The sequence below is a fragment of the Lacerta agilis genome, chromosome 12 (assembly GCF_009819535.1).
Source record: "Lacerta agilis isolate rLacAgi1 chromosome 12, rLacAgi1.pri, whole genome shotgun sequence".
NCBI lineage: Eukaryota > Metazoa > Chordata > Lepidosauria > Squamata > Lacertidae > Lacerta > Lacerta agilis.
The window spans coordinates 16,529,931-16,553,172 of NC_046323.1; the positions used below are offsets into that span (position 1 = coordinate 16,529,931).

Genomic DNA, 23,242 nt, shown 5'->3' on the forward strand with positions numbered 1-23,242 from the left:
TGGGTTAGGGGGCTCTGCTATGCTTTTAGGATTCTTCTAAAATCCTAAATATAGCGATTATATTTCACTTATAACAGATATTTTAAAGAGCTGCCTTTCCACTGCTTGCATTTTACTTCCTGTTTTGTTTGTTTCCACCTAAGCAACGCATACCCATGTTTGTTTTGAATACGGAACATTTCAGAGGAATGAACTGCCAAACAAATGCAGTTCAAGAGAGTGAAGACACTTCAATCGGATGTTATTTTTAGAGCCAAGCCGTAAGGTTAGCATCTTGGCATGAAGCCAATAGGAGCTGAAACATGGCAGAGAGCCACCACAGTAAGCTGGCTTGTCAAGATCGCAGCTTTCAATAATCCACTCCACAAAAATATGTACGCCGTACTGTTACTGAAATAAGCACAATCACTTATTTATTTAAGATGTATAAATGCACACTGCCCACAAAAGGCGGTGTTCAAAATTCTGTAGGAAACCCCCCAACCCTCAGAATTAAAATTATACCTCAGAATTATCAGTAGTGATCAATACATAGCTATTAATAATAGTGTAGCCAGAATGCCTTAAACAGTTCTCTAAAATCAACAATTATGGAGCTATACACATTTCTTAAGAGGAAAGGAATTTCATGAATACAAGGCCACCACCGTGAAAATTGTTCCTGGCATTTCTCATTGATAAGCTAGAAAGCAGGTCCTCAAAACAGGTCATATGGCCGCAGGTAGGCCTTCAGATAACCTGGTCCCAAACCAGTTAGGGCTATAAACACCAAAACCAAACCTTTAAATTGCACCCAGAAACAAATTGGCAGCCCATGTAACCAGTACAGAATCTGTGCAATGTGGTCCTGTCATCTGGAACCCACAAGTGTTCTTGCTGATGTTTCCAGACAGTCTCCAAAGGCAGCCCCATGTAGAGCACATTGCAGTAACCCAGCGCATTCTGAATGAAACCAGAACATGTGCCACTGAAAAAGCACTGAGCTGCACCTCTTTCTCAAAAAAAATTAAAATTAAATGTGGACCTTCCTATTGCTTAGTCAATCTGAAGCAACAACATATGTACTGGAAGAAAATGAGAGCTGGGATGGTAGTGTGACCATTTTTGGAATTTAATAGTAATAGAAGTGGAACTGATGATGGTGGCTATATTTATTGATATCCCATTTTCCCCAGACCAAGACTCAATGTGGCTTACAGATAAAAATAGAAAAACACAGGCAAAATAGGAAAAAAACAAAAAACAAAAAAGATAACCCTTAAAAACTAATTAAATACTTACAATAAATAAAAAGATCTACTAAAAATACAGATCAAAACAACAATAAAAGCACCACAGCACTAGCCCGCTCCTTAAAAATATATAGCTTAACCAAAATACAGGAGGGCTGGCAAGGACAGAAGGATTTCCAAATGAAAAGCAAACCAGACAAGAAGTGGGCATAATTTTGACAAAAACGGATGCTGCAGCAGAAGAGCAGTGAAAGGCTCACCACAGATGTTATACCTCAGAGAATAAGGCTTAGCACAACTTCCAGCTGAGGACATGTAATCAATCTCTGTACGAGCTTATTAGTTGCATCTCCCTTATGTTACTCTATCCCAACAAAGACAACGAAAAGGCACACACAAAATGGCAGGCATCAGTAGAATGATTCAACTAAAAAGCGCTAAAGCTCCTGTTTCTGCTACGATGGGTCTCACTTGGAAATGAAAAATCAATGTCAGAAACTAAAAATAATTCCATTACCCTGACCCACAAAGCCCAGAAAACTGAAAGGAGCTATTTCAGAAGTAACCTAACCTTCATCTGTAGTAGGCATGGGCCCCCTTCTCTCAGTAGCAATCATATATTTTTCATCCACTTTCAGAATCCTCAAGTACTCCTGGGTCCAAGTTCCACTAGGACAAACACCCTAGTGCAGCAGTACCGGTAATTCAGAAACATTGCTCCTTCCTTATTGATTCTGCTATCTGCTATCCTGTTTTCCTGAGCATTAAGATTTGGCTCTGGGTTTCCTTCCCCACCCCCTCTTTCCCCAACTTTATTCTTTAGCAATTCTGAAAAGGCTCGGCAGGAGGGGGAAATTACCACTTTCTACACTTGCGCCAATGAGTTCAACAGGATTTACTGTTGGTAAGCATGTTCAAGACTGCAGCCTTAATGTTGGGGTTTATGTTGCTGTCATAATGGGCTCAACCTTCCACCATTCCCGCCCCCTTAAAATATATATATGCAGAGAGCTGTATCAGAATGGTACCAGATCAGATGTACGCAATGCCCTCTTGCCCCTTGACAGGCCCCTCCTACAGTGCTCCTACGGCTTCAAGTGCACTGCAACACTTCCTGCCATTCACAGTGGAAGAAGGCCCTCTTCTACATCTACAGGCCTTCTTCTGCATGGGGTGATCAGGTGGAGGACAGCAGAGTTGTGTTTTCCTTCCCAGAGTTCTATCTGAAGGCATGTGGTGACCCTTCCTTTGCTGGAAGCTCAGCAGGTCCAGGTACACTCAGGCCCTGGGGAATCGTGTGCACGCCACCTTGAGCCCCATTACGATGGGGGGAAAGGTGGAGTATAAGCACAGGAAAATAAATAAATAAACAAACCACATGGGGTGCAGCTACCCCTGCAACTGAGCAGGATGCTCAAACCCTTTTGTTGTTTCTTTCGGCAGGATTATTCGCTGTACATGGCACATAAGGGAAAGATCATTAGATGAGTTTGGTGCCGTTCTTGCTATTACATAACCATCTCGGCAGAACATGGGTTTCATTTTGGTATTAACAATTTACTGGTGTCGTTGCTTTGAAACCTTAAAACTGGCAGATGGAAGACAAAGCGAAACTGGGAGGATGAGAGAGAGAGAGAGAGAGAGAGAGAGAGAGAGAGGGAGGGAGGGAGGGAGGGAGCGTGAGAGACTTGCAGGTAAGAGAAACAAAGCTACCTGCTTACAGAGGGTTATTAAACACTGCCCTTAGAGGAGCAAAGATGTTTAATCACAGGGGGGGGGATAGATATATTTCAATTTGGTCTAAACTAGGCCTGGCTGACGTATCAATACAACATCCAGGACCAATTTGAGGGCCAGAGTGCAATGGCGCCTTCAACCAGCTGTACATCGCAGGTGGGGTTTGCCTGTGCCTTACTTTCTCTGCTGCCTCCTTCCTCCCTTTGCCGGGCGCTGGTAGGAGTGGTGGTTTCACCCTGGTGGAGCCGAGGCCAATTGCTCCTCCCTCCACTTTTCAACATTGCGATGTATCACTATACAGTCGTACCTCGGGTTACATACGCTCCGGGTTACATACTTTTTGGGTTTTGAACTCCGGTAACCCAGAAGCGCAACCCGGAAGCGTGCACGATGTGCAGATGCGCATAAGCGTTCTGCGCAGTTCGCGCATGTGCAAACCGCTACTTCCGGGTTTTCCGCGCGCTTGTTCGGGTTGCGTACTTTTCGGGTTACAAATTGTAACCCGGAACCAATTACGTACGCAACCCGAGATAGTACCACTGTATTGCGATGTTTGGCTGGTCATAACATTGAGATGTTGAAAAATTGATCTCGCCCAGCTCTAGCCTAAACCATGCTTTTATCTATCAACCTTTGAATTATATAGGACAAGTGTCCCTAACCTGGTGCTTTGAACTATAACTTCCATCAGGAGCGTATCTTGAAAAGGTAAAAGGAAAGAAAATGGCCATCCCACCTGAAGGCACACAAGTACAGTCCTGGTGCAATGCGGCTACCTTTTCTCCTAGCATAATACAGCGCCTGCCTCAATCTGGACTTGAGGACTGGACACTAATCCAAAGAGAAAAATTCAAATCTGCATCTGCCATCAGTCTTGGCTCATTAGCTCTGCAGAGCACGGGGTGGGAAGGAGGGAGGGAACCCCTACAGTAAAAAGGGCCATAAAATCCCTGGATACGTTCAAAGAGAATAATTATTCTGCTACAAATCTCTGAATTAATTGCAGCTCATCATTTACCTATTTGAAAGTAAACCGCTAGTTAGCGAAAGAAGCAGGGTCTGCTGCAATTCACAACCACATTACACTCATGGATGCCTTTAAATTCCTATCCACGGCAGGGACTGCGGGGGGAGGCGGATACAGGCTTTACGGACGCAGCTGCTTTCCACTGAAGGCTGCGAGTATCTTCTCCGTAAAACATACAGAGAACCCAAGCAGTAATGGATACGCAGACAACTTCGCACAGCTCTGGCTGGGCGTTCATTCATTCTCTGCCCTTAGGAGCAGGCATTTGGGTTGCTATTAACGTTGTCCACCATGATTAACTTGCCCATTGGGGGCCGGTTAAGCAGCGTAGGCTTGTTTCCCTGCAGAGCCTTGGGAACATCTTCTTGTCCTTTGTTTGTGGCACTCATGTTGTACGGGGAAATGCGCTTGCAGCCGATCAAGCACTTTGTGAACAGAACGGCAGGAAGGGGAGGGAGACGTCATGCATGCACACACGCAGCCATACAGCTGAAGTGGCTTTTGTCGAAACACTTTCCTGAGGGAATAACCAAAAACAGTGGGCGGTATTTAACTAGTTTTTACACAGAGTAGGCCTATTGAAATTCATGGGCAGAACTGAAGTCACGTTCATTAATTTCAATGCGTCTATTATGAGTAAAACTTAAGTTTGATACCACTCAATTCATTCAGGAATGCTAGTTTTTTAAAACTGCTAGTTAGGAACACTTCGCGAATGACTAATTTCTCATGCGGGCATTACTTTGATATTTTAATATCTTATCTGTGGACTCCTTCAGTGGGTGGGATGTTTTAATCCTGCCTTTTAAAAATAAAATTGCCTTTTAGATAGTTGTTTTTCTTTTGCGTAGGAATAAATAAGTATTATTATTATTATTATTATTATTATTATTATTATTATTATTATATATCATAGTCACTTTGAGTTGCCTTGGTAAAAAAGCAACCAATTAAATTTAGTAAATAAAAAATGAATAAACAAAAATAACTTCGCAGTAACCTCGTACTGTGTTTCATACTAATGTTGCATTACCCTTATTTGCACCCAGAAGATATCAATGGCTGCACTTTTATTACTCTGCTTCCCTGCCAACTCTTGTAACTGAAAAATTATCAACTAAATATTTTATGTGGACTCCAAGTTGACACCCACCATCCAAAATTCTGCTACGAGACAGCTAGAGTTCAAAAAGTAATTTATATAGGCAACGGCTGTATTCCTCCCTCTACTACAGCATTGTTTTCCAACGCAGGTGCGCGGAATATCTTGTTACACACTCTGGGCATCTTGCTTTTCAGATTCCTTCTGATTCTGGCGCTTGTAAACACAAGACAAGAGTTTAAGACCTGCTTTGCTTTCGCATCTAAGTTTGCAGCGCTGTATTCTAACTGAGGAGTTTCAGGCAATTGAAGAAACACAGATGCTTAAGATTAGTTTAGCGGTGTACATTACAGCCCAGTTAGAAATCTCACCTCTTATACTCAAGCACAGAAAAATATAAACTTAACACTGGGTACCTTGCGATGCACCTTACGATAAAAATGTTCCGTATCTGACCCACTAAGAGGTCAGAGGTGGCTTTAGTAGGGTGCAACTGGTGCGATCACACTGGATGCCGAGCTGCAGGGGGCGCCAAAACAAAGCTGTAGTATGTGGCATGAGAAGTGGGGTGCTGAATTTTAGTGTCCTACAGGGTGCCACTGGTGAGCTATATAAAAGGTAAAAGCCTGTCTTGAAGGGCTATTGCACTCATGTCCTCCTTCCTGTGGGCATCTGATGGGCGACTGGCTAACCACTTTCAGAACAGAATGCATGGCTAGATGGGCCTTTGGTTTGATCCAGCTGAGATTTTCTTATGTTCTGATGGCATTTTCTGACATTCACAAGCAAAGCTGTGAAAGGCTTCAGCCTGTCCTCAGCCCCTAATAGGACTGCTCCTATTCAGGGGTTGCAGCTAGACAATGCCAGGATGTTTAAGTCGCTCAGCAGTGTCCATCAATTCACTGTTTTTCTTTTCCATCTAACGTGCAACATTTCATGGCTCTTAGAAGTTACCGGTATGTATATACTCGATCTTCATTGGGCAGAGGAGCCCACCACAATTTTTAAGCATTTTTTTGGGGGGTGGGCACTCTGGCACTTCTGCATATCTTGGAAATCATGCAAGAATGCTGAGATCTCCCCTCTTTTCCTCCCCTCCCACCTCAGAAGCCCTTTTCTGGCTCTAATTCAGTTGGCATGTAGGCACTGAATTTCCCATTAGAAATTCCCTGCTAGCTGTGTGCATATCTACAGGTACTGCTGCAATATCTCCATCCCACCTTTTGTCCTGACACTTGTACGTCTGTATTTATTTTTACTTCTGACTCTGCACATGTTTGCTTGCTCACTGGTCTTTGCTAACAGGCACCTCTTTCTAATTTTGCATGGGCTCAGTTATTTCATCATTTGAGAGCTCTCTTTTTAAGCTTCCCTTCAATCTGCATGTTTATTATCAACATATTTCTCTCACAGATGAACCTGTAACATTCAACTTCCGGATTGTGTGTGTGTGTATGCACACAAAAAATATGTTTTTCTTACGAGTTCATCTACAGAAAAAATATATACCAGACTGCTTGGTCATAATGCAAGTGCTAAGCTAGATGTACAGGAAGCAGTACCCACAAACAGTGAGGTGTGTGAGACTTGCATATGATTCATTCATGCGGGCTGCACAACACATGGGAGCCCTACTATGATCCTGCTGTTTGGATTGGGAACAGAGTTGCTGTGTAGTTTTGCAAGGATTCGACACAACCATTTATAGGCTCTGACAAATTAAAAAAAGGTAAAGGACCCTTAGACAGTTAAGTCCATTCAATGGTGACTATGGGGTTGCGGCGCTCATCTCACTTTCAGGCTGAGGGAGCTGGTGTTTGTCCACAGACAGCATTCTGGGTCATGTACCAGCATAACTAAACTGCTTCTGGCACAATGGAACACCATGACGGAAACCAGAGTGCACAGAAACGCCGTTTACCTTCCCGCCGCAGCAGTACCTATTTATCTACTTGCACTGGCATGCTTCCGAACTGCTAGGTTGGCAGGAGGTGAGACAGAGCAACAGGAGCTTACCCCGTCGCAGGGATTTGAACTGCTGACCTTCTGATCAGCAAGCCCAAGAGGCTCCGTGGTTTAGACAAATCCCCATGTGGACATGTGCTATATGGTATTTTAAAGGCCTTTAAAAAAAAAAAAAAAGAGGAAGAGACATTCAAAGTAGAATCCACACTAATTTCTGACCCCAATATGTCTGATCAGGAAGCCACATCCCCATGACCACCACTGTAATCCAAATATATAGATATAGATAAGTAAAATGAGACAATTTCTACAAGCAACTCACATTCTTTGGACATTCCCACTTCAAAGCACTTCTGTAGTCTGCAGTACTGGCAGCGGTTCCTAGTGACTTTATTAATAACACAGTTCTTATCTCGGTGACATGTATAAACCATGTTCTTCTGAATGCTTCTGCGGAAAAAACCCTGCAATCAAGCAGAAGGGAAAAAAGGAATGAAATGAAACCTCTCATCATGTTGCCAGTTACTCCGCAAAGTGACTGAAATGCATGCAACACTATGACTAGGTTTGATAACCTTCAAGGCTTTATGAAATATTCAGCATCTAATATGATTACTTCACAACATGGTAAATACCGTTTAATCAAAAATAAACAATGCTATTTAACAGTAGGGGGGATGTAGCCCACTACACAGAGCGAGGATTCAGAAAATAGAAGAAAAAAGGAAGGTTCATATTCTGTGTTTGGGAGGGGGGCATTCTGCGAGACCTTAGTAGAGGAAAAACAAAAACCACCCCCTCCACCAAGCAGATAGCTTGTGGTGCAGCCCGGGACCTCTGCATTAGTGCTAAACTAAAAGTACATTGTATGAATTTCCATTTTGCTGATGCCCCCAGGTGACCAGCCATTGATTCACATGGCAGCAGCATCCCCAAGGTTATTTCTATGCCACCTGGCCGAATGTATGAACCAGGGCAAATCTTGCTTATTTGCTTGCAGACATTTGGCTACCAGCAAGTGCACAGAAGAAGGGGAAAAAACCATATCATGGTGGTGAAGAGCAGAAAACAAACAATAGAATCACACTCATAAATAAGTACAAAATACATAAGTACAAAGTACAAAACTCCTGAAAGAAAGCCTGGATGAACCGGTGAGTTTTAACCGGGTGCTGAAATGCTAATACTTTAAGTGCCTGCGTGATGTTCATTGGGATCACATGCCAAAGGAAAGGTGCCACTACACTCATGTCTGAGTGGACATAAAACGAAGCCTTGAAGTGCACAGCTCTATTAAGAGCATCTCTCCTGAGGATCGAAGCGACCAGGCAGAGGTATACAAGGAAAGACATTCCCAGAGATAATCTGGTTGCAAAGCTTTATATGTCAATCGCAGAACATGAACGTTATAACACCCTAGTTAGTTTATTTTTTTAAGAAATAGAAAGATCCAGTTCTGAATTCAGCAATAAACTTTGTAAACAATGCGTTCTCTTGACTAGCAAAGCAAGCAAGACTGTTAACTGCAATGCCTGCCTGTATTTAAATTATGGAGCCACACTGTTGCCTTTTACTTTTCGTAACGCCACGTATATATTTTTAAAACCAGAAAGGGGAACTCTTTGATCACAGCAAAGATGAAGAGGCAGCTGACAGTGTGTTCAACCGAAGTGTGAGGGCTATGGACTAAGGAATGGAAGCCATGTGACAGGTCTGAACCAACAGCAAAAAATTCAGAGTGAAATACCTGTTGTGCAAAGCAGTGAAGGCAGGGGGAAGAGATCACATTTTTGGGGGGAGGACACACATAAACAATACAACATCATCTCAGTATTGGCACTTTCCTAATTTTAGGGATTAGTTTGGCCATTTAAGGATCCCAAAATGATTGTTTTCAGTGCTTCGCAACTAAGCAAGATTCAACCCACACACAATAAAGGTATCAAATAAAATTAAATGTGGCTTCTCAGGTCTTTCTTAATTCTGAAAGGTTGTCTAATAAAATAATTTCTTCTTGCTCATCTGTGTCTGAATTGAGGATTTGGTCCTTCTGAACAGACACCATGGCTTGAATTCCACGAACCATTTGAGGTTTTCATCTCCTTCTTCCCACTGAAACCCTATAAAAGATGCTGCTGAGAGCAAAGGTGTGCAGTACAAATATGGAGGCTGCAGCTGTGGGTGGAGGTAGATAGTTAATGGTAATCAGTGATGCCCAACTTGCATGAATGGAAGAGCCTCCAGCTTGTCCAAAGGGGATATTTGGAACTAAGTCCGTGCTGTTGCTGATATTATAGTGAAGTCGGGCAAGAAAACATTTAAAAAAGAAATGAGCCACCCTATCCACAGAACACGGGGAACAAAACCCACTATATAATCATTACAAGAAGGGATACTCGACCCATTTGACTTGCATTTATAGGTCACCTGTTCAACAGTTGTCCTCTTAGGCTATGAGACCCAGGCAACCCTTTTAATTTAATTTAAATTGCTCAATTACAATTGCTCAAGAAGGAAAATGAGAAGGCCCCTCTCACTTACAGGAAGAGGTTGGATAGGCGAGTACTGATGTCTTCCTGTTCCCCGTGGTTGCAAATTCATGAACAACAGAGGGAGACATGCATTTGTCCCTTTGGTTTAAATCAACAAAATTACTTCCATGCAAATATTCCCGTGTACAGAACTGACAACTGCAGAAATGGTGGCCCACAATATAAAGGTTTCCAAAGACTTAGAAGATCCAAAGCATTTTTATACTGTGTGGTGGGACTTTATCATTTTTATGAATACAACAAACCTCCAGTGCCTTTTGGAGACAACAGTGTGGGAAACATGGACTTTTTAAATGTTTCCACTAATGAGCGGCTCCTCACAGCTTCTGATTTTGTTGACAAATTAAGGAAATGGATATGTGGCTCCCCTCTGTCATTTTAAAATTTGCTTTTGTTTGTATTTATGTGGGTTAAACCTCAGAGTCTAGGGCTTGCTGATCAGAAGGTCGGCGGTTTGAATCCCTGCGATGGGGTGAGCTCCCGTTGCTCGGTCCCAGCTCCTGGCCACCTAGCAGTTCAAAAGCACGTCAAAAGTGCAAGTAGATAAATAGATACCGCTCCGGCGGGAAGGTAAACGGCATTTCCGTGCACTGCTCTGGTTTGCCAGATGCGGCTTAGTCATGCTGGCCACATGACCTGGAAGCTGTACGCCGGCTCCCTCGGCCAGTAATGCGAGATGAGCGCCACAACCCCAGAGTTGGACATGACTGGACTCTAATGGTCTTTATCTACATCTTATGTATTGAAAATAATAAAAGATTCCCTTTTATAAGATAAATTGTAACAAACAAAATCAAACTTCTAGTTTAGCACAAAAGAATAAAGGTCGCATCCCATGGTGAGGGCTGGCTCATGCATGAGGCAAGCTGAGGCAACCACCTCAGGAGGCAGGATCAATGGGGGCAGGAGATCCTAAAGTAGATCTTTATTCCTCCCTTGTTCTTGATGTAGTTCTTCACTCACCCCTTCTTTCCTGGTGGGGTGTGGAGCCGCCATTTTGTGACTTCCCATCAGGTGCCAAATGTTATGGGCCGGCCCTGTCCTTGGTGGGCCTTGGAGGGCAGAAAGCAGGGAGGCCAACAGTAGATGGAGCCAGAGTCAATAGGTTAACCTAATGCTAGTCCTTCTCAGAGCAAATCCGTGGAAATTAATGGATGTAAGCCAGGTTCAGTAACTTTCAATGGGTAGGACTAGTGTTTGACACAATTCAATGTTGTTGTTGTTCAGTCGTTCAGTCGTGTCCGACTCTTCGTGACCCCATGGACCAGAGCACGCCAGGCACCCCTATCCTCCACTGCCTCCCGCAGTTTGGCCAAACTCATGCCAGTCGCTTCGATGTCAGGCAGAGCTAACTCCTCCCTGTAAGGGCAACAATGAGATGGAGGAAGCTGACAGGCAGAACCACCTCCTGGATAGGATGTGAGTAAGGCAAGTGAGTTAGTCCTGTCCGCTAATTTCAGTGGGTCTACTGAGAGTATGACTAACATTGAACAGAACCCTTTAGCTCTCTCACCCACCTCTCCTCTATATTGAGTGAGATACAGTCTAGGTATCTCACTTGACTGCCGGCACTGAATATGCCATGCTTGTTGCAACATTAACCCCAGGAAGGATTTTCTGACAGAGGTATTAGACGGTAGAACATACTCTCTCAGGAGGTGGTGGACTCTCCTTCCTTCGAGGTTTTTAAGCGGAGGTCGGATGAACACCTCTCACGAATGCTGTAAGTTTAGATTCCTAAATTGCAGGGGGTTGGACTAGATGACCCACAGGTTCCCTTCCAACTCTACGATTCTATGATCTGAAGTTGCCAGCCGGCAAGCAAGAAGGAAAAGTACACAAACAAGGGAAAGGAATGGAATGGTGGGGAAACACCATACAACTAAGCATAAGTAAAAATGCGTAGAAGAATCTCGCTTGGCCTCTGCTGCTCAGTTCCCCAAGCAAGGGAATGTGACAGTCCTTATTTATTTTATTTCTTGAATTTATATCCCACTTCCCCCACCCCCCAGGAGCTCAAGGAGGCATACATGGTACTCCCCCTCCTCATTTAATCCCCACAATAACCCTGTGAAGTAGGCTAGGCTGAGGGGCAGTCAATGGCTCTTACCACTATTTTGAAAGCCCACTGTGGATGAGAGGGTATCTTATTAAAGCATCCCACGACATGGGAAAAGTAATCTCTTTTTAGAAAATGACCTTTAAGGTTTATAACGCATAAATATTGGAAATACAAGATAAGCAATTGTATGAATGGTTACTTCTTATGTTATTGAGATTAGAAGATATTTTTGGTGACTTTATTTTAAATTGCTGAAACCTGCCCTGGGACCTTAGGGTGGAAGGGGTAGGTATTATTAATTAAGGGCAGGACTATTAAGAGATCGTGGCAAACATTTCTTCCCAAGCTTGTATTTCCTGATGTACTGCAATGAAGAAGCATTTGCAGTTGAAAAACTTACAGGTGGGGAAAGGGAGTGTTTAACTCTTCCTATGTCTGCTGTTTCTCCCCTTTAAATCCCTACCCTCAGCTACCGTATTTTCCAGGACATTTTTCTGGTTTCAGAGACTAGCTGGGAGCGGAGAGGCTAAAAAAGCAAGGTGGGTGGAAATGGACTAAAAAGACACCATTTGCTCAAGAGAATCTGCAAGCAAAGAGAGGTATTATGGAACTCTTCTTCTTCCCAGAAATTGTACCTCCACATACCTGGTGGGGTCCCAGCTCACTCTGCCTTGCAGCATCCAATCCCAAATTTCCCTAAACCCACTTTTGCAACCCATGGTGGGGCCACAATATTGGTTTGTATATTTAAAATTCTCTTCCAGGAAAACTGCCCATGCCAAGAGGGAACACATAATTTATTATCTATAATAACAATAATTGTAATGATATAATGCCTTTAAATTAATAGCCATCAGGGTATGAAGTCTCATATGTTACTTTTTTTAAAGGACCCATTTGTCCACATTTTGCTCTATTTATTAGTGTTGAGCACTCTTACGAGGGATAGATTATGCCTGTGAGGCATAAGGAATTTACATGAACAATTCTCATTAGTGTTAATGGGCGCTATAGCACCCGTATAAATCCTCTTTGATAGGAGCACTGGAGCTGCACACACACACACACACACACACACTGCAAGCTTATTATCCTTGCCATGCAAAATCAAATACAATGAGCCAGAAAAATGTGTTGTTTTACTATGGCCTGCGCAGAACCCTAGAACTGTAAGGGTACCCAGGGTCATCTAGTCCAACCCCCTGCAATGCCGGAATCCTGTCGACAGCTGTCCCTGGGTGGACTCAAACTACCAACCTTCTGGTTAGCAGCCAGACACACTGACTCATTGGGCTACCAGGAAGGGGAAGGGGGAGAGAAGAAGAAAATAGCAGTGGTTCCTTCTAGGGAGAGTGCCGGTGCTTTGTATTTAATTTACTGAATGAAGGAGCAGTGCTAGGAGCCAAATTAATTTGGCATTTTGAATTTTTCACTTTGCTGCTTCTTTTATCAGTTTGCAAATGCAAATCCTGATTAATAGAAGCTTGCTTTTCTTTTTTGACTGTCGGTTTTTTCCCCAACCCACCCACACCCTTGCTCATCACAAAACCACACTTGACTGAAACGCTCCTCCCTCTCCCCTGCCCCCCCCCCAGCATCTTCTTATCTTAACAGAAGATGGATAGAGTATCATCCTGGCCATGTCGCATTAGGTGTCCTCATTTACAGATTGCGAGAAGGAAAGAGGGGGGGGGGAGACGACTCGTATAAATTATTCAAAATCTATTGTATCAGTGTGTGTTCTCTGAGCATTCACCACTGGCAAAGCAGACAGATTATTTTTCACTTTTAATTGTGTTGATACCTTATCTGCCCCATTGAAAGTGGAGAATGCTATGTGAAACCACATGTACCCAGCGAGCAAATAAAGCCAGTTACTAGGTCTATTATTTAAAGCCAAAGTAACCCATTTAGACAATGTTACTTTAACACAATGCCAAAAAAAGAGGCCAACCTTGTTGCTATTTACTTTTGTAATGCTTGTCTATTGCTATGTCAAACATGAAAGAGTTTAGTTCAGGGATAGGTTGCTTAAAGAAGATCTGAACAGATTTAATAACCAGTGTCACAAAGGACTTCAGAATGCCATCTCCGTACAAAGGAAGTCATTGTGTGTATCACTTCCTCTGTGATGCTAAGCCAAATGCCCCTTTGCTCAGAATTCAAGGGCGTTTTAAAGGATTTCAAATCCTATGGAATGCATTACCTTAACAGCAAACACTATTAAAATAACTCAGTGCATCTATACCAAATCACACCATTACTTCTATTTTCTACATGGCAACTCCTATGATTTAAAACCCTGAGTTATCCTCATGCTGTGTCTCAAAAGGAAAAATGGCCTGATAGGGGCATTATTTCTTTTGGTTTTAAATCACAGGAATGTGTTGTCCAGCGTGTGGCATGCCTCATCTTACTGATGATGGCAGATAAACAAATTCCAAGCTGAGATTTTTGACTTGCAAGTTAGCTGCTGTTACGTGACTTAAGGAGAAAAGTGGGTTGGTGAAAAAACAAGCGTTTTCAGGGGAGAAGCTCACTCAGCAAACTTCTGTTGATGGCAAGTATCCACCCTTCTGGATAAGACTATTGCACATGTGCCACCTTGCGCCCGTGAGTGAGGGGGCCTGGGGCCACAAGACATGGCATGTGTGCACACCCCACAACTTGTGCACAACGTCAGCGCAGCCTGAGGTATATGCACATGATGTCAGCACACACTGTAGCATGCTGATGTCACACGCACACACAACGTGGGGCATGCTGACATGTTGTGTGGACACGCCACAGGTTGAGTGCCCTATGATTTGGAATGGGGAGGGGACTTGGCCCCCATGGCCCTCCATACTTGGCTCCCATGGACTACTGACAAATACAGCTTTTCTGCATTTACAAAGAACAGACATGCCTGAATGTTACGTAACATGCTGTATTAGAATATTAGCAAAAAATACCCATACAAATCTACACATACGCTCATTCTCCAAGTGCTTATGTGCTTATGTAAGACTCATTTAGATCAACGTGGCCTGCCTGCTCAATGGGACAGTTAAACAATCTGAGCCAAAAGGGAGATTAGGAAAAAGCTTTGTCTAAATTCAGACCGGTTAATACTTGCTCAAGGAAATTCTCCATCCATCTCTTTAGATAGATTAGGGTTGCCAGGTCCAGATTTGAAATGGCTCCTGTATCTTGGAGAGTGGCACAGAAAGCAGAATTCCTCTTGGTGTGGCCTCTCTCCTCACTAACTTAGGAGGAATTTTGCCTTTAATGTAATAATGTTCCCAGAACAGGCTAGTTGACTCTATGCTCGAGGGAGGGTGCGGAGAGAACTGCAGCAGTGGAAGCCCCATAAGTTGGCTTTCAGACTACACTTGAATGCAGGGAAGGACCCCCAAGACAAACCGCAACTTACCTGCGGAAGGAGTGGAGACTGCAGGGTGTGTTCCGGTGATATGTTTCCACACCAGACATGCTTTTACGAACCTGACGGTGCTCGCTGTGAATTGAGATGAAGGCATTTACTACGTAAAAGTTGCTATAGGGCCCTGATTTCAAAACAAATCCTAAGGTTAAAACCTTAGGCCTCTCTCAATGAGAAACCACACCAGAGCCTTAGATCTTCACTGCAGGCCCTTCTCCAAGTTCCTACTCCGAGGGAGACTCAGAGGACGGTGACATGGGACAGGGTCTTTTCAGTTGTGGCTCCATGTCCGTGGAATGATTAGAGCTTTTGCTGACATCTTTTCTGTGCCAGGTAAGCACTGACCTTTCTTCCCAGGCCTTTGATAAGACTGAGTTGGTGTTGTGTTGTCACTAGCATGCTACCAAAGCTTCCTGCGGATGTTATGGCGTCTGTTTTGCTTTGCTTCTATGGACTGATGTATTGATAATTGTGTTTTTAAATGTATTGTAAGTTGGTTGGAGACCTTCAGGTAACAAGCAACTAATAAGTCTAATAAATAACTTGTTGTTTAGTCGTTTAATCGTGTCCGACTCTTCGTGACCCCATGGACCAGAGCAAGCCAGTCACTCCTGTCTTCCACTGCCTCCCGCAGTTTGGTCAAACTCCTGTTAGTAGCTTCAAGAACACTGTCCAACCATCTCGTCCTCTGCCGTCCCCTTCTCCTTGTGCCCTCAATCTTTCCCAACATCAGGGTCTTTTCCAGGGAGTCTTCTCTTCTCACGAGGTGGCCAAAGTATTGGAGCCTCAGCTTCAGGATCTGTCCTTCCAGTGAGCACTCAGGGCTGATTTCCTTAAGAATGGATAGGTTTGATCTTCTTGCAGTCCATGGGACTCTCAAGAGTCTCCTCCAGCACCATAATTCAAAAGCATCAATAAATAACTACATAATTAAATAATATCATGGCATACATTTTTGTGGACGACAGTCCTTTTCATTAGATGCACAAAGTGTTATCCTGAATTACAGGAATATAGGCAGATGATTTGAGGGTGGAGGGGTTGTGAACAGTAAGGCCAGAAGAAAATGAAATGCAAAAAAGTACAATTGTGCTGATTATGTAATTAATTAGATAAAGTGGTACCTCGGAAGTCGAAAGTAATCTGTTCCAGAAGGACCTTTGACTTCCGAAACGTCCAATTTCTGAGGTGCGGCTTCTGATTGGCTCTTGCAATCAGAGGACCCAATCAGAAGCCGCTTGTCTGCCACGTTGGACGTTTGGCTTCCAAAAAATGTTCGAAAACCGGAACACTTACATCTGGGTTTTCGACGTTCGGGAGCCGAAACGTTCAGCAACGGAGACGATCAAAAACCGAGGTTTGACTGTGGTAGCAAATCACAAAACAGGTGTTAACAACACAGACACCCTGGCATTGGAAAGCCAATTAATGCATACAATGTGCTGAAAGTCTCCATTCAGTGATATATTTAACCTCTTGATGTATTGTTGTGATTCAGAATGTCTGCCCCAGAATGGCCACTCCAAAATCATTTACAGAGCCTTGCGGAAGGTTAAAACATTTCTCTTTAGAAACTGTGACTTTTAATGTTATGGTATTCATATTAATATCACCAGATATTAATAATTTTCAAAATGATGTGTGCACACACTTTTCTCTTGGCCTTTTAAGAGAGCAGACCATTAAAAAAAACCAAACAGGTCAATCGTTAATGATCACTACATCACTAAGCCAGGGAGAAACCACACCTGTAGAACTTCTGCCTGTGTGCAGTTGCTAAAGATACAACAGCCTGCTTCCTGTTGTTTTTCCAAAAAAACCTGTAGTAACTCCATGCACGTGGTAATGTATAGCTATGTTTTTAAAATCTTCAGTCATTCCCTTCCTTCCCTTTCACTGTTTTACGTATTTTTTTTTAAAAAAACAAACAAACCAAGAACAAGCTTCACTTATTATCTGCAGCACTCAACAAACAGCATAGAACATTTTGTTATGAACAAATAACTGGGTAGTTTTCCTTCCTCCTTTTTAAAGCACCAAGAAATTCTGCTTTTCTCTCTCTTTTCCAAAGCAGTCCTACGTACTCCAAAGTCAGTCCCAATGAAATCAGTTCCCATCTTATGACTCTATTTGCTGTGACTTCCCAGGCCTGAGGCCACGCACTGCTAACATATTCTTCGGAAGGCATTTGGAGTAACATTCACCCCGTAATTTGGTATGATGCAGGAGAAATGCTCCAACACAGTCGTAGTACAAATATGAGTCATTTTTAATTTCTTTTTACGAATGATACAAGAAACAAGCTTCCGTGTCTCTCTTGGCCAGCTGGCAGAAAGACAATTACAAGTGCATTAACCAGCTCTGCAACAGGGAATAAAACTGAATTGTATCATAGACAATGACAAGGTTCGATTGTGAACTGTCAATACTATATTTGTAGCAAACAACTTCCGGAGAAATGCACATTGCCTTTGCCTATAGCATTCCTTCTGACTGTATTTAATTTAAGCAGTGGTGTTAAGTTTAGTACAGATCAGTCACATGGGAAGAATATATGCACTGTGTTTTACCACATTGTGAGTCTGCATTGAAATTGCACCACATTAAATCTAGTGTGCTGCTGCTGCTTCCTCCTCCTCCTCCTCCTCCTCCTCCTTGCTAGTGAAGGATATAAAACGTCAAAAACGATAAATTGATTCAGGAGCTAGATTTCTCTGAAGTGCACATTTCTATTCCATAATAGGCTGATAAGGCAGCTGATGATAATACATAGTTCACATAGTGCACAAGAGCCTCTAAAATCCAAACCAGGTAGCAATTCACTTAAAATCCAGCATCATCTATCCAACATTTAACAGCACCTGAAAAATATGCGCATTTGTGGCATCCAAAGGTGAAGCAATGTGTGGTATCTTGTGTGCTGAGTAGATATAGAATCCACAGTTAAGCAACAGGAAACAGATCTCAGGATCCTGCTCTCCTTCCTTTCCCTTCCCTTCCCTGCCCTCACCTCTTTCTTTCTGCAGCAAAGATTTAACCTTCCTGTTCCCTGTTGGTGTTTGCCATGGATGGCTAAGCAGCCAGCAATGCAAACCATAGTTGAGGTAGGTAAGCAGAGTTTCTTTCCCTTATCTGAAATTCCAGTTAACCAGATCCTTAATGCCAACACAGCCTGTTTCTCGCAACACAATATGTAACCACAAGGCAAGTGGCAGGAATTTTCAATTCAGAGGGGGATGGAGGAGCACAGGATGCTATGTAAATAGGGATGCTATTTACAGCAGCCCTAAGTACAGTTGTACCTTGGATCCCGAACGCCTTGCGAGTCAAACGTTTTGGCTCCCGAACGCCGCAAACCCGGAAGTGAGTGTTCTGGTTTGTGAATGTTCTTTGGAACCCAAACGTCCGATGCGGCTTCCTGCAGCCAATCGGAAGCTGCGCCTTGGTTTCTGAATGTTTTGGAAGTCAAATGGACTTCCGGAACGGATTTCATTTGACTTCCGGGGTACGACTATATATACATTTGTAAAGCTGAACCTTAGTGGGCCATCCAAACTTGCTCATTTCATGAGACTGCTATGCTGGCATGAATGAACTACTCTCTCACGTAATGTAAAATGAAAGCCCCCATCTGAATATGCTGGGAATTGAGAATGGGAATGTGCTGCCAACCTAGAAATCTTCTCTCACTCCAAAGTACAAAATTCACAACTTTATGGTCAAACAAAGCATATTTCACCCTCCTTATGCCATTTCCACTTCCACCTCACTCCTAAGTCCACATTCAGAGTAACAGTAATTTACTATCATTTATAACTTATAACACCGACTATTTTCTAAGCGTTGTGCAGAGATTTAAAGGGAAGGCAGATGCTTCCCACTGAAAGGTCACTTTCTCTGCATTACCAATCTTCCCCTGCGATGCACAATTACAGGAGAGCATCGTCCGACTGTAGCATAGCTATGCCTAACAAGGACCAAACATACCGCAAATGCAGTGGCAAACGATTGCCAAGAGTAAGAGGTGAACTACTCTGAGTTAAATCAAGGCTTTAACTAAGATCCATTTGAATTTGGAGACACTTGTCTACAATAATAAGAATATTTGGGGGAGAAAATATGAGTTCATGAACATACTAGTTCTTCAATTTTCCCCAAAAAAACTTTCAAATAAGTATTGACAAAAGGTGTAAAACAAGAAGAAGAACACACTTCTCTCTTTGCAAAATCTGCTAGAATACTTGAACCTCTTTAGAAACACCAGATGGGAAACTTCACGAATTTAATATCAGTAGCAGAGATCTGAAAGAAGCTCTGATCTAAGAAAGGAGGAAGACCCCTAGACCTCTGCATGCCAAATACAGCAATGAATCATCTTTTCTTTTTTTTAAAAAAATATTCAAGACACTCTAACCTAATTTAGGTAGGGCTAGACCTCTAACCCACTGAACTCGTAAACTGTCACAATCTGCAATTGTGCTCCAACCACCAGCACTTCTCCTGAAGACTATCCACTGTTAACTGCTCTTCGTTTTTCTTCCTCCAGGGTCTCAGGATTTATACCACCAATTAAGACAATAATGAGTGCCCCAGGCTGACCTCCCAGGAGTAAGAATTAATTAAGCACAGTATTTCTTACTAAAGAATGACACTTTCCCAAACCATTTCTGTAGCTGCTCTCCCCCACCCACCCAGATATTGTTGCATTTCCATTCCATACTCCCAAATTATTATCTCCAAACTAGTGCAACATTTATTCAGTGCACATTTTCCCAGCGCACTATAAAGTTTTACATCTTTTGCGTTCAAGAACACTTAAAATGAATTTAAGTATACTTCCAAAAGCACATGGTTTTTTTTTAAAAAAAAAAGGAGTGTAAAGCAAAATTTGGTAAGCAGATGTTTAAGTATAGATGAACGAATTACATTATGATCCAGGGTCTTTTCTCAATGTAACTTGTTTAAGCCCTCAAGCCACGGAGCATTTGTGGAGTTATTTGAGACTCGTGACGCCTTCTGTTGCTTTTTCGAAACCTGTCTTTGGTGTCGCCGTCCCCCCTTCAATTATTTTAGGCTAAAGGCTGCTAAGGAAAAGACAGATTTAAGTGTGTACATTTGTTAAAGACTTGGACATCTCCCACCTTCACTTCAATATAATTTTGCTCACTATTTCTCAGGGCAGGCAATACAAATTATGATGAAGTAACAGCCCAATATTCTCAGAACAACCTCAGTCTTCAGAGCATTGTCCCAAAGAATATCTTACCCTATAACAAAAAGCAGAATAAAGAAGCAATTTATCTGAAAAAGCTCTGACTTCCTTATACTCCTCAATACCAAATGCAGTGATGAATTCTTGCTTCTTCATAAAAATAAATAAATCACTGCACTCTAATCGAACTTTACTGGCGCTACCGGGCTCTTATAGAAAAGAGGGATAAAAATGCTTAAGTTTGTAAGCCACACAACATTTTTTTTGTTTTAGAACTATTTAAGAAGTAAAGAAGTAATAAAATGGTGGGGTGGATAGCTTACCCTCAACATTTCTCCACTGAAAATAGGGGTGTCCAAAGGAAAAGTGGGACACTCCAGGATCAAATCAGGAACCAGAACAGCTTCTGTAAATCTGATACTGTCCCTGGAAAATAGGGTCTGCTATTGTGGCGTGGAGGTGCTGCTGTTCATTATCACATAAACATGCCAACTGCTGCCTTGTCTTTTGCAGAAGTATGGCTTATAACAGATTTTCTGTATGAGTTCAGTAAACTGTGCCCTACAGACTTGCGACAGACAGGCTATGAAGTCAAATCAGCAAACTGGGTTGTTTGTGGGATCCATTTAATGAAGAAGCTGCTTCAACACCATTAGCTGCTACGTTTTTTTTTAGGAAGCTTCCTCAAAAACCCTTTTAATTTGCAACAGAAAGTGCTTGCCTTTTTACCAGTCAGTATTTACACACACAACACACACACACACACACACACACACACTACCAGCCAAGCAAACTCATGCTCTGATCATGCATGCAGCAGAGCCTGCAGCACTCATCGATTGTAAAGGAACTAATGAGATATATATGCAAGATCAATAGGCAAAGAAGCAAGTTAGAGGATTTCTTCAAAATAATGTAATTAAACAATTAAAGAGTTCCTGTATGCTACATGTGTAAACAATCACCTCACTGTATGTGTCTTAAGGGCCTCAGGTCCAAACTACATGCCTGCATATTTGTGCCTTTTAAAAGTGCAGGGAATTTTTACATAAATTTCCCAGGTTGGGGGCCTCTCCTGAATTGGGATTCTAACTTTGTGACCTTCGCTATGGGTTTGATCTGGATCAGGCTCTCCACTCCTGCAATTTGTGTGGGTTGGGAAAACTTCAACTGAAGCCCCCCTCAAAAAAACAAAATGCCCACTGTAGTGTAGGGTAGCCCAAACTAGACCAGGACTACAGTGGGAAGTCTAAAAAAGTGCATTCAAATTTTCGTAAGTCGAGGTATCGTACCACCGCTTTCCCTTCGCAAGTTGAAAATTTCGGAAGCGGCGGCCATTTTTTCGCTTCCGGAGGTCATTCAGAAGTCGAAAAATACGAAAGTCGAGTCGCTCGTAAGTCAAGGTAACACTGTAATCGTTTTCTGTAGGACAGTCTCCCACATTACTGTGGAGGAATTTTGGCCCACTCTTCTTTACAACGTTGCTTCCATTCATTGAGGTTTGCTGACATCTGTTTATGCACAGCTCTCTTAAGGTCCCGCACAGCATTTCAATTGCGTTGAGGTCTGGACTTTGACTGGGCCATTGCAACACCTTGATTCTTTTCTTTTTCAGCCATTCTGTTGTAGATTTGCTGGTGCGCTTGGGATCCTTGTCCTGTTGCATGACCCAGTTTCAGCCAAACTTCAGCTGTGGGGCAGACGGCCTCACATTTGACTGTAGAATACTTTGGTATACAGAGGAGTTCATGGTTGATGCAATAACTGCAAGGTTCCCAAGTCCTGCAGCTGCAAAACAAGCTCAAATCATCACCCTTCCACCACCGTGCTTGACAGCTGGTATGAGGTGCTTGTGCTGATATGCTGTGTTTGGTTTTTGCCAAATGTGGTGCTGTGCGTTATGGCCAAACACCTCCACTTTGGTCTTGTCTGTCCAAAGGACTTTGCTCCAGAAATCTTGTGGTTTGTTCAGATGCAACATTACAAACCTAATCCATGTTGCCGCCATGTTCTTTTTAGAGAGAAGAGGCTTTCTCCTGGCAACCCTTCGTAACAAACCACACTTGTTCTGTCTATTTCTAATTACATTTTCATGAACTTTAACATTTAACATGCTAACTGAAGCCTGTAGGGCCTGGGTTTTTTGCAATTTCTCTGAGCATTGCACAGTCTGACCTTGGGGTGAATTTGCTGATAAGTCCATTCCTGGGAAGATTGGCAACTGTCTCGAATATTTTCCACTTTTGAATAATCTTTCTCATTTGAATGATAGAGTTAAAATTGGTTGGAGATGGCCTTAGAACCCTTCCCAATTTCATTGGTGGCAGCAATTGCTTCTCTAAGAGTACTGTGTCATCTTTCCTCCATGGCATTGTGTTAAAACACACCTGAATGCTCCAGACCAGCAAACCACTAAAACTTCAGCTTTTATAGAGGTCGGCACACTTACTGCTGACCAATTAAGCAAGCGCATTTGATTAGCAGCACCAGTCTACTACTTGGCCTCTTTAATTCCTATGGAAGTAGTAAGCGAGTACTTAGATTTCCATACATGCTTTCTCCATTTTGACTTTATTTCTGTTAAATAAATTATGACATGGGGTAATATGTCATGTGCTGATGTTCATCTGAGGTTGTATTTACCTATTTTTAAGATCTGCCAAGGAAGAAGAAGAGTTTGGATTTGATATCCCGCTTTATCACTACCCGAAGGAGTCTCAAAGCGGCTAACATTCTCCTTTCCCTTCCTCCCCCACAACAAACACTCTGGGAGGTAAGCGGGGCTGAGAGACTTCAGAGAAGTGTGACTAGCCCAAGGTCACCCAGCAGCTGCATGTGGAGGAGCGGAGACGCGAACCCGGTTCACCAGATTACGAGTCTACCACTCTTAACCACTACACCATTGTTACTATGTCTTCATATGTAAAAC

At 42.7% G+C, this 23,242-nt stretch overlaps 1 protein-coding gene across 3 annotated transcripts in view; it reads right to left on the reverse strand.

The window, feature by feature from the left end:
• RARB (retinoic acid receptor beta) overlaps positions 1-23,242 on the reverse strand; it is a 201,678-nt gene that overhangs the window by 35,047 nt on the left and 143,389 nt on the right. For all 3 annotated transcript variants that reach the window (XM_033165373.1, XM_033165374.1, XM_033165375.1), the window contains exon 3: positions 7,386-7,527. In XM_033165373.1, the coding sequence (XP_033021264.1) occupies positions 7,386-7,527 (142 nt within the window). The remainder of the gene's footprint in view (positions 1-7,385; positions 7,528-23,242) is intronic.